The sequence below is a fragment of the Aotus nancymaae genome, unplaced genomic scaffold (genome assembly GCF_030222135.1).
Source record: "Aotus nancymaae isolate 86718 unplaced genomic scaffold, 86718_ANA_hifiasm-v0.15.2.pri h1tg000011l, whole genome shotgun sequence".
Lineage (NCBI taxonomy): Eukaryota > Metazoa > Chordata > Mammalia > Primates > Aotidae > Aotus > Aotus nancymaae.
Genome location: NW_026988422.1, coordinates 71,303,850 through 71,316,403, shown reverse-complemented (window position 1 = coordinate 71,316,403; position 12,554 = coordinate 71,303,850). Strand labels below are relative to the sequence as shown.

Below are 12,554 nucleotides of genomic sequence, written 5' to 3'. Positions count from 1 at the left end.
TGATATGTAATATGTAATAAAAAATTTAGAGTTATTGAATATTATGATGACCACAAAGCTGCAAATTGTTTTGCTGCCTCAGTGTCCTTCACTCATATTTGCCCTGTATAATAGTGATTATTACAGGAGAAATTTTATTTCACTATAAAAACTGAGGACTTTTGGACCCAATTATAATTTAATATTTATAAACAGACTGATTCGTGAGGCGTTTTTGTTTTGCTGGAGTTGATTTGTTGATCTGGTGTTGCCATCTAGTGGAACAATCATAGAATTACACTGTCTTAGCCTTATTAAAAAATCTATTTACCAGGTGACAGTAGATGGCAATAGAAAAAAGCAGATTAGCTTTAGTTGACTAGTGAATTTAACTTTTTATTTAGGCATCTGGTAAAGAAACAAGTTATATTATTCATGTAAAATATAATGCCAAACTAAAACTTTCCCTTCCCCTTTAGTTTAGTTACAGAATTTCTATGTGCTGACTTATTATACCTGTCTTACGTATTTCTTTTCATTTTTTCCTGCAACTAGCATGATTCCACTGTGGAAAAAAAATATAAACATTCCAGGTTTAGAGCTAGTATTAATAATACCGAGCTACCAAACAGCCATATCCAAAGCTTGGAAACTAGAGAGGGAAGAGAAAAGAATTCTGAGAAGAGCCTTGAATTCCCTGTCTGTGGAGTGTGCAGAAAGTCTTTATGCCTCCTGAAGTGCCTTACTCCCAGTTAGAAATCCTGATTCTAGTCCCAAACTCTGACAGAAGTCTCAAGAAATTTTTAGTTATCTAGAGTCCCTGGAACCTTTATAGCACTATGAAGAGTTATTGAGGTTTAGTGAAGAATTCTTTCCTAATTTAGGATGACATTCATGGCTTGTGTTTTTACACAGCAGAATTTCTGCTTGTCCCATTGTCTCTGAGGTGGAAACTTTACCTAGATTTTCTGATTATGGTAGTGGAGTTCGTGACATCTTCATTTGTGACTGATGGTATTATTGTAAGTCCAGTGGCTGGGTTTAAGTGTACAAGGCATGAGCCCCATTGTTTTGATCTCCAGTTTTGAAGTTACCATAGGAAATTTTTAACTTTTCTGTGACAACCCCTATATCCCATGCCCATGAATATTCTAGAGGGTTCTTTGTAAACTCAAACTCTCCTATTTCTGGCTCAGACTCCAAAAAGATTGAGAAGCCCCTTAATTGTAGTATAGAATGAGATATAGCACCATCCAAAGTTTTACTCCCCCAAATCTTCATATATTTGAAGATTCTACACAATTTAAATAGCAATACTCAGTTTTTACTAGGATCTATTGCAGTGGGTAGGGAGGTGGGGAAGAGAGATGGGGAAGGGTGTGGAAGAGAGAGTGACACATTCTGAAAGGAAAGGAACCAGGAAGTGTCAATTAAGTGTGTCAAGAAAGGACTGCTTTCATCTTTCTGAAGCCCTGTTTTCAGCATGTTATTCCTTTGCTCAGGCAGATGCAGTCATTCTCTCCTGCTTCCTGTGTTTTCCACTTCTAGGCCTGATTTCCAAGACCCTTTATAATTTGGTCTCATCTGTTATGCATTATTTTCCAGTATTCCATCCTCTATTTGAGGCAGCCAGATCTGCACAGAGGTCCACACAAATCCCTTATTCATTTCTGTTGTCTGGCTGCTGTGCCCACTTATTGTGGGAAAAGGAGGGAATAAAAATTGGGTAATGTTAGGCACTTTGATGGATTTCCCATGCAACCACTTCATGGTGGAGATATCATCATCCCCACCTTGCAGACTGAGAAACTGCATCATCTTTGGGGTAAGATTTACCCCAGAACTAGGGCTAGAAGCTGGGTCTGTATGACTCAGTAGCCCATTCTCTTTGGAATACATCTCACAGCCTCGTTTTAATTGTCTCCTTCCGAAAGGTAGGAAATGGGAAATTTGTTTAGTTTATCTGTAGTGCTATTTTAGTAAATCTACTCTCAATCTCAATGTGTGCACACTACCCACAGGTTTTAGAGTCGTGTTTTGAGTAGAACTTCCTCTCTTATACCTAGATTTAGTTATGTACCAGCACAGTAATTTGATTATACAGGTAGATTGTACTATAGCTGGCTACTTCTATCTTGATAGTGTGCATTGATTGGAATTCTTTAAAGACAATCACAAAATTACCTTTCCCTGCACACAGCTGAACTCTCTCTTTGATCAAAGTTGCCTTATATATTAGCTAGTTTTTGTTCTTTCAGCATTACTGAGAGATTGTGGCTATGGAAGAATAAACCACACTTTTATTCCATTTCATCATTATCTACAAAATTGCCTGGCAAGTTCTGATGCAAGAATCATTGATTGTGGAATGTGGTATATAAAAATGGAAAAAGTTTAATGTTTTCTCATTCCAACTCTAAGAATAATTTTAGGGTGCTGATGATACTTGTAACACTTTCAAACTTGTGATGAACCAGAAAGGAGGTAAGGAATATAAGTACCAGTGTTAATTGCTAGTGGTTTCATGCTGGTGATAATCTGTGGAGAGAAAACTTCCTCTCATGTCAGAGGACAGGAGAGACTGGGCTTGAATTACTTAGCATTTGATCTTCCTGTAAAGTAGCCCAGCTCTGCTTAGATAATTAAGTGTGGCTTGTCCTCACTGTGTACTGTTGCAGGTACTTTTGTAATATTTTCCTTTATGTAGTAAAATTTGACTGTGCAAAATTCACTGAAAAGACACAGGAATGTAAAGGCCACATAATTCTAGATCTCATTCCCCCCAACCCATTTCTGGAATAAATTTATTGGTGTTTTCAGTCTTACACGAGATATATTGCTTGATTTATGACTTGGTTGTGTGCAAGCTTTCCTGTTTCTTTCCATTTGCAGTTAGGATACTGAGTAGGAAGTGAAATATTTTCAGAGATCATGTTGGTTTGGGGTGGTTGTAGCATCCCAGAAGGAAAGTGTTTTACCTGGTAGCATTTGTAAGAGGAAACCTGGAGGAGAGCTCACTGTAAAAGCTCTGGTAGTCCCTGGATGGCTGAATCTTTTCCCATTTTTGATAGACTTTCGTGGATCAGTGAGCCTAGAACCAGGATTTTATTGCTTCCTTATAGACAGATACTTCATACGGGAAAATGGTTCTCAAAGTGGCATTCCTGGACAAGCAGCATCAGCATCACCTAGGAATTTGTTAGACATGCAAGTTCAAGGGGCTGCACCGGATCTACTGAATCATGCTGTGGGGTAGGGCCAGTGAACTGAGTTTAAGAAGCCCTCCTAGAGAGTCTACTCTGGGTTTTGCAGATAAATAATTTTAGATCTCTTCTTGTGGAGTTTTAAAGTTTTGTTATATTTAAATGTGAAAATTGGCCCCAGAGTAGCTTATGTTTTCCCAGAGGCTCCTAGCATTGCCTTCATTGCCTCTCTTTGTTGATGGAAATTTGAATAAACACTTTTCCTCAGAATTGTGTGGAACTTTTACCTTTTATGTGTTCATAGACAATAGTGGCTTTTTAAAATATTGAATTCTTAAGATGAGAAGTTTTATTTTAATAAAATATTTTCTCAAGAAACTTAAAAATCGTAACTATTATTGTCCAGTAATCATTTAAAGAGATGGTGAAATGACTTAAGTCATGTAACATTTAAAACTGTTGTCAATGAAGATTCTTGAAGCCCATCTCTGCTACAGGCACAGGCTCAGCAAATCACCTTCTGACCTCAGTTAGAAGTTTGGAAGCGTGTGCTGTGAAATGACATATCTGTACTATGTTAGAGAGGGTATAGTTTAAGAGTGCTAATCAACCGTTTTATTTTGCAGGACCAATCTGACTATAAAGTGTGATGTTTACATAGAGACCCCTGACACAGGAGGTGTGTTCATTGCAGGAAGAGTAAATAAAGGTGGTATTTTGATTAGAAGTGCCAGAGGAATTTTCTTCTGGATTTTTGCAAACGGATCTTACAGGGTTACAGGTGATTTAGGTAAGTGACTTTTTTTTTTTTTTTTAAATAGCATATGACTTACCATGGGCTATGTTACTATGAGCACCTACTTGTTATTTGTGGGAGTGATAAAAGAGTTCAGCCCAGGGTGCTTGGACATCTAATTGAGAAGAGATGTAAGCAAATACCAAATAGTTTACAATTATAGAAAGTTATTTAATTCCTAGAGAAGGGGCAGCTCTGTGAAAGAGGAAATAATTGTACAAAGCTTTTTAGGGTATTGTAGAGTTGAGCTGGGCTGTGAGGATAGGATTTGCATAGATAGCATCAGAACCCTCTGAGGTAGAGGTGGTAGGGAGAGAATGCTTAGGAGACACTATAAATAAAAACGAGTATAAGAATGTTGCTGCTGTACTTATGGAAATACAAGAAGAGGGATTGACCTGCTTAAAATGGAAAAATCTCATTTTTGAATTTAGTTAATGCTTGAAAATAACTTGACTTTTCTCAGTCATCTTTACAGCCCTTGTGTTAGGTAGGATAATATTTTATCCAGAATAGGTGCTTCCAATATGTTCAGATTAAACTATGTTCACTTCAGATTGGTTTTGGTACGTACCACTTGTTTGAAACTAGACCTTACTGGTGGTGTGGTGGCTTTTCTTGATTCTCAGTCTCTTGGTTTTCTTCCTGCCTTAATTTAAAAAAATTTTGCTGCTTTTTGCCTTGATTCCATAAATAAAATAAAAATTAAAGAGGAAGAAGGTAGTAAGGATATTAGAACAAGAGTTACATATTCATAGCATTACCAATCTAAGTTACCTCACTGATACTGAAATTGAAAACAGAGAGCCAGAGAGGTTAATTGACTTGCCTATGGCTCAAAGCTAGTTAGTGGTAGAACTGGAACTAGGAATTTAAATCTGTGTCTGCAGTCCCCACTGTCTGTTTTAAACTGCCTACTTGACACTTAATCCTGGGGTTCTCATAGGCATTCAAATAACAGTAATTCAAAAAATTAACTTATTATTTTCTCCCTCTAAGTTAATACTATTACCATGTAACCAGTTAGACTGGCTGGAAATTTTATGTTCTCTCTCTTTTGTCTTCCGTATTCAATCCAGTCATGTATAAATGTATACTTAAACTATAGATGCTAACACCTCATACTGTCTGTCACTGGCTTTTCAGTTTATTTCACTGGTTCTTTGGTGAGCTCATATATAGTATATGGCTCAGAGTAGGATCTAAGTATATGCTATTAAATGCATGGCTAAATGAAAGATGTTTTGGCTTAACTCAGTTGTAGATCTGGGAATTAAGGGACATAGACCTCTATTAAGGCTGACTTTACTACATACAGATGCCACTAGAGAATCCCACTAAGTTATATGATTCTGTGATTGAGATCTCAAAAATATAACTATTAGGATAATCTTTTTATGTTACAGCTGGATGGATTATATATGCTTTAGGACATGTTGAAGTTACAGCAAAAAAATGGTATACACTCACATTAACTATTAGGGTAAGTATTGCTGATTGGAGGATCTGGAGGTAAAATGCTCTTTTGTTGTGCCTCTCTAGAATTGTCTGTTGTAAAATAGGAGGGGGGGAAAGTGTGACACATACTGAAGAGAGACAAGGAATCTGCCTTGGTGCCAGGAAACTACTCATCCCTAGCATGGTTATGTGTGTGAGGGTAAAGGTAACCTACATGAGAACCATCAGCAGTTGACTTTATCAGGTCACTATTTTTTTTAAAGTTTGTTTTTGTTTTTTAAACTGAGGCATAATTGATAAAGTCAGTAATTGAACTATTTTTTCAAGTTTGCTTGAACTAAGACTGTACATAGAGCTTATAGATGTAAGCAAAGTTATACACATTTATTTTTGATGGTTAAAAATAATTTGGTTTTCAATTATAAGCATAGTTTTTTTAGAAATTGGTTTGCATGAATATTTTTGTCCAAGAAAATACCAGATTAATTTTAGTATAATATAAAATGTTCCTCAAAATCACTGCGTGATCATGAGTTACTACTTGACAGTGCTTCCAAGGGATGCTGTGCAGGGAAAATTTTTATGTATGATGTGCTGGTCTCTCCCGAGATAGCTCTCTCACAATTTTGTTTAGGCTGCAATAGAAATTAAAAATCAGATTCCAATAATTTTGGAATTCGTTCTCTCTTCTCGATCAACCACCAAAAATGACAGTACTATTTTTTTTTTTGGCATTTACAGTATGTATATTGAAGATTTGATTTGGATGTAGCCACACTAGCCAAACTATAGCCATTTTATAGCAATTATAATAATATTCACTATTATTGAATTCAAAGATTTTTTTCCAAACTCATAGGTACGATTTATATTTCCTTGATAATTAGGGAACTTGCACATCTAATGTTATTGGTTATTTATATTTTCTCTTCTCTGAAGTTGCCTTTTCACTTTTTTGTCTTTTTCTGACAAATTTATGTGAAGTTTATATGTATTTTAGATAGTAACCTGTTGTCTGTTGCATATGTCACAACTGTGCGCTTCCACCATGTGTACTTTAATTTTGCTTATGATATTTTTGATGATTATAAGCTTTACATTTTGATACTGTCAAATATTTCACCTTTTATTCATTGCTTTTGTGTTTCATGTTTTAAATAAGGCCTTCTTGCTTCTCAAGGTTAGGAACATTTTTTTCCCCAAAACTAAACAAAGTTTAGGATTTATTTTTATGTGTAAGTCTTTAATACATCAAGAATTTATTTGTGAATTGTAAGGGGAAGTATTGAATATAATTTTTTGAAAAATGGATAGCCATCATTTATTATAATAGACTATCCTTTTGTATAAAGGTAACAATTAGCACATGGTACATATGCTTGTTTCTGAACTTTTCTCTATTCTCCACATTGCTATTTTTCTCTTATCCAAAATCACACTTTTAATTGTGTTCACATTCTAAAAGCTTTGATGATACAGTTACTCCTTTGCCTCCTTCAAAGTTTTCTTACCTGACCACTTGATCGAAAACAGTGCGCCATCTCACTCTCTGTCTCTTTTCTGTTGCTTTATTTTTCTCCAAAGCTTTTATCCCAAGCTGACATCGCACATATTCTGTTGATCGTTTATGTGTTTATCCTATTCCCTTCACTAGCACATAGCTCCTTTAGTGACAGGCCTTTCTCCATATTCCTCACTGCTGGCTCTGTAGCACCTAGAAAAGTGCCTGACAGCCAGGCAGAGCAAGAGCCCAAATAATGCTTGGTAAATGAATGAGTGGATATCTGATGGGGCAACTTCCTCATTGTTTCTTTTTCAAAATTATCTTTGCTATTCCACTATATATATTATTCGATTTGACTTTTTAAAAAAACTTTCAATTACTTGAAAATGCTGCTGGTATTACATTGAATTTATACATCAATTTGGGAAAAATAACTTTTTTTTTTTTTACAATAATGTGTTTCTCTATGAGTGAACATAGGAACAAAATCATGCTATATTTCACCATTTATTAAGATTTGCCACTATGTCCTTCAGTTTTATTTTTGCACACTTTTGATTAGGTTTGTTTTAGTAATTTTCTGAGTTTTTTTGAAATCATGAATGAGATTTTAAAAAAATTTTAAATTTTCTTTAGATACTTTGCATACTTGGTTAAAATATCAACAGGACTTATTGAAAACAGCTGCCTCCTGCCTCACCTCATGTTCCTTCTTCATGATCCCCAGTCTGTGTTCTGTACTTCTGATACAGCCACTCTTCACTACTTTAGCTATTTCTTCTGGTGTGTCTTTAATATAATATGATTCATTACTTTTAGAAATTGGCTCTTGTGTTGCTACTGGGTTGGATAAGACTTTGCTGGCTTGCACCCACTTTACTCCCTTACTCCTATTATTTTGTGTTTCATCAACTATTAGCATTCTGCTGCTTAACTGAATCTCAACTTTTTGCCACATGCTCTGAGGGTCTTCTGCAACTGTCTACTCTAAAGTAGTCTGTCAGGCATCCGTTGTCACCTTGACCTGCTTTAATTTTTGCATGCTACTACCCTTTAGCTCTAACTGTGTGCGTGTGTCTGTCCGTCTCCTTCTGCTAGAAGATAAGCTCCATAAGAGCAAGGACCTTGTCTTTCTTGCTCATCTTAAATTCCCAGTGCATTAAACAGTATTTGACATATAAATTTTTTATGCATAAATGAAAAAAAATCATCTTCTATGTTGTCCATATTCCAAATTATAGCTAATGTGAGGATTTTGTCACTGACCATCAGCCACCTGTTGAATTCTTCTTAGCACATGTCAGGTGACTTGTCCCCCGCTCTGTTGCGTGGTGGGTAGCACAATGGACTTTGAAGTCTACTATGTTTTATGTTGCACAGCTTCAATTTTCCCCTCCATAATATCATGAAGAACACTTTTCTTATGAAGATTCAATGAGAAAATATATATGAAATTTTGGTGCCTGATATGTGGTAAGCACTTAATGAATTAAGTTAATATTCTTAGGAGTAGGAGTGTTTGAAACCAGACAGACAAACATTCATATTTCCTTACTAACACATACTGAGACTTCTAGCAAGTTATTTCTCCTCTTTGAGTATCCGTTTCCTTATCTGTAAAATGGGGATAACTTCTGTGAGGTTGTTTTGAGGGTTAAATATGTTTCATTCTTTTTATTCAACACATTTTTATTAAGCCCCTACTGTATGCACTTTACTAAGTCCTAGGGGTACAGCAGTGAACAAGACAGACAAGATTCCTGCTTTCTTAGAGCATATATTCTTCTAGGACAGGGGTTGGCAACTTTTTCTGCAAAGGGCCAGATAGTAATTTTTGTGGGCCATGTGATCTCTGCTGCTACTACCCAGTTCTGCTGTTGTAGTGAGAAAAAAGCCATAGACAACAGGTAGATGAATGGATGTGGCTATGTTTCAATAAGATTTTATTTATAAAAAAAGGTTGGCTGGCCTGTAGGTCATAGTTTGCTGAGGCCTATCCTGAGACGGGTAACTTGTAAATAAGTATATACATGATTATGAAAAAAAAATAGAATCATGAAATAAAGTAGCTCTGTTACCCTTATTCTGTAACCAGGGAGATGAGGAAAGACCTCACTGAGTAGGTGGTACTTGAGTGCAGACCTGAATGATGGAAAGAACAATCTGAGCAGACCACTGGCTGGTACAAAAGACAGGTGTGGCTGACATTGTGTGAAGAGCAGCCTGGAGGCCGGGGTGGCTGAAGCCTGGGGAATGAGGAGAGATGAGGTCCTGTTAGACAGGTTTTATGCTTAATATGCTTTGTGTGGTGAGTCCCTTGGCTCGATGTTAATATTGAGTGTTTCATGGCAGCAGAAGATGTTCAGTAAGCACTTTGAGAGCTGAAGATAGCTGTGCAGGTCTGTAGTCACAGGAATGTGGTTCTCAATTTGGAGCTAGGGGACTTGGAATAAAAATCTGTGACTTTGAGTTTTAATTTATTCCTTTTTTTCTTTTTCTTCTTCTTTTTTTTTTTGCCTAATAAAGCAGAGTTTAAATTTATTAAGCCTCAGTGTTTCCATGCATAAAATAAAAGAACTAAATTAAGGCCCATTATTATTATACTGCTAAGACTTAAAGCGGATTTATTCTGGTTCTTGGCCCAGTGCTTTGAACTTTGAGCTCTTTGCCTTTTGAGAGTAGCTAGTTTTAAATGATTGGCTGTAGTTAGTATGCTGTGAATATATGCTGATAAATGTGCTATCATAAAGATAATAAGAGCTGAGATTTGTTATTTACCATGTGCCAGGCACTGAGTTAAGTAGAATGGCAACCTTCTGAGGAAGGTGTAATTTTTTTCTTTCCCTGTGAGTGACCAGTAAGCTGCACCTTATAGATTCCTCCCTTCTTCCACCCACCATACCCTGCCCCATCATCACTTTAACTGGTGGTTACTGTTTTTCCCGCTTTAGAGTGGGAGCTTCATATGGCTTTGAAGTGATATTCTGTTCATGGGAACAAAACACAAAAACTAAGGTTAATTATTTTTCTTCTGGCTGGGCAGAGGCTCCTTAATGAAAACCTTAAATAGGCAGTGTGGTAGAAGCAGATGTTTTGGCACCAGCGCAGTCAGATCTGGAGAGCTGGTGGCTGTTAGCCACAACACATGTACATGTGACTACTTATAAATAACATTTTTTTTATTTTAATGAGTTTTTGTCTAAAACTTTATAATCATGAAAAGTTTTGCAATTTTGTTGGTTTTACATTTTGGTGGAGCACAGGAAATATTGAGGTATTCCTTGTACATTGGGAACAATTTAAGTAGGTAGGTAAGAATTTCTTCCCAGAATTTTATTTTGTATTTTAAACTTTTGCGCAAACTTGTGGAGTTGCGTTTTGCTGTGGTAAGTCTTGAGTGAGAAGTACATTTACTCCACTAAGTAGTGGGCCATACATTATCAAGAAACAGACTTCAGAGCACTGTTTTCATATGGTTTCAGGGAATGTGTTTCTCTCTACTCTAGGGTGGTTTCGCCTCTGGCATGCTGAATGACAAGTCTCTGTGGACAGACATCCCTGTGAATTTTCCGAAGAATGGCTGGGCTGCAATTGGAACTCACTCCTTTGAATTTGCACAGTTTGACAACTTTCATGTGGAAGCCACTTGCTAATACTTATAGGGCATCGTAGAATACTCTGGATTTTCTTTCCTTCTTTTTGGTTTTGGTTCAGAGCCAATTCTTGTTTCAATGGAACAGTTTTTGAGCCTTTTAAGGCTAAAAATGATGAAGAGTAAATGGGGAGAGAAATGTATTTTTAATAATTCCAAGGGGAAAACTGGTGAATCTTTAACATTACCTGGTGTGTTCCCCAACATACAAGCTGTGCATTGGTTCTATCCTTGTGAGTGGCTTGAGTAGTATAGACCTTGAAGCCTTGCTGCTAACACTCAGGTTGCTCTCTTCATCTTATTTGCAAATGATTAGGCAGATGGCAGCAACTTGATCATCACTGAGATATATTTATGGATGCTGACCATGTGTCCAAGTGAGCTAATGTCTTCATTACAAGATGATGCTGCCATAATAGAAAGCTGAAGAACACTGGAAGCAGCTTTATGAAAACCACTTCAACCTGTTATGCTTTATGCTCTAAAAAGTATTTTTTATTTTCCTTTTTAAGATGATATTTTTGAAATGCAGGATAGGATGAGTGGGATGATTTAAAAAATGCCTCATTAGTAAACTACTTCTAACACTATTTCTGCAGTAATAGAGATTAGCAGATTAATTGGGTTATTTGCATTATCTGATTCTTTTGATTCCAAGTTTTGGTCTTGTAACCATTATAACTCTCTGTGAATGTTTTTTGAGGTGACTGGAAGAAGGAAGAAAACCTGATCTAGCCAATGCTCTTGGAGCCGCTTCCTCTGCCTCATCTCATTGTGCTGTGGTCTGTCCTTACATGTAGCACTGGTAGCAGACTCAGATAGCTGTCGAATGCTTTTTTCTACTTAGTTGTGGAAGGAGAGGAGTACCTAGCCATTTGCTAACTCACAGAACTAGATCATCTCCTAGAATGTAATTACTGTTTAAAGTCCAAATGTGTTTATATTTAAATATATGTGAGCATGTTTATAATGTAGTATGATTTATACTAAGCACTAATGTGGCTCTAAGTAGCAAATAAGTTATTCATGTGGGTAAAGTAAATCTAGAGTTATTTATGAGAATTACTCATTGAATGAATTCTACGTAAGAGTCTAACATGGGCTTAGCTACAATGAAGTTTTGCATTGCTTTGAAGACAAGAAGCTAATTACTAGAATAAATAAGATTACAGAGAAAATTTTTTGGTTAAAACCAAGTCTAAGTTATTTCCAGCTAATGTATCTAATAATTTTTTAAAACTAACATTATAGAGGCATAATTTATTTACAATAAAATGTTCCTACTTTGAGTATACAATTCAGTGAGTTTTGATAAATAGATGAACCCATATAACCAATATTCCAATCAAGCTTCAGAATATTTCCATCACCTCAGAAAATTCTCTTGTATACCTGTTCCATCAATTCCTTTCACTCCCAATCACAAGCAGCCATTGATACAAATTCTATCACTATAGGTTAGTTTTCTTTGTTCCAGAACATCAGGAAAGTGGCATCATATACTGTGTATTCTTGTGAATGGTTTCTTTCCATCAGCATAATGCTTTTGAGATTTGTCCATGTTGTGTATGTCAGTGGTTTGTTCCTTCTTATTTCAAAAGAGTTTTCCATTGTATGAATATACCACAATGTTTCCTCTCCCAAGTTTCCACTATTACAAATAAAACTGTCTAAATTTTCAATCTTTGTGTGAAATATAATTGTATTTCTTCTGGATGAATACTGAGGAGTGAAATTTCTAGGTCTTATGTTAATTATAGGTTTATAAGAAACTACCAAACTGTTTTCCAAAGTGTGTGGTTTTACACTTCCATCAAATGTTTAAGAGTTCAAGTTACTCTGCATTCTTGTCAGTGCTTCATGTTGTCATTCTTTTTGATTTTAACTCTTAATTGTGGGTGTATGGTATATACATTTCTCTGATGACTAAAGCTGTTGAGCAGACGTCTTGTCATGGACTTA

General features: G+C 36.1%; 1 protein-coding gene across 7 annotated transcripts in view; it reads left to right on the top strand.

The window, feature by feature from the left end:
• The window catches only part of GALC (galactosylceramidase), a 130,678-nt gene extending 118,404 nt beyond the window's left edge, over window positions 1-12,274 (top strand). For all 7 annotated transcript variants that reach the window (XM_064375113.1, XM_064375109.1, XM_064375110.1 and 4 more), the window contains 3 exons: window positions 3,809-3,972; window positions 5,385-5,461; window positions 10,447-12,274. In XM_064375113.1, the coding sequence (XP_064231183.1) occupies window positions 3,809-3,972; window positions 5,385-5,461; window positions 10,447-10,593 (388 nt within the window). In that variant the 3' untranslated portion in view covers window positions 10,594-12,274. The remainder of the gene's footprint in view (window positions 1-3,808; window positions 3,973-5,384; window positions 5,462-10,446) is intronic.
• The last annotated feature ends 280 nt before the right edge of the window (window positions 12,275-12,554 follow it).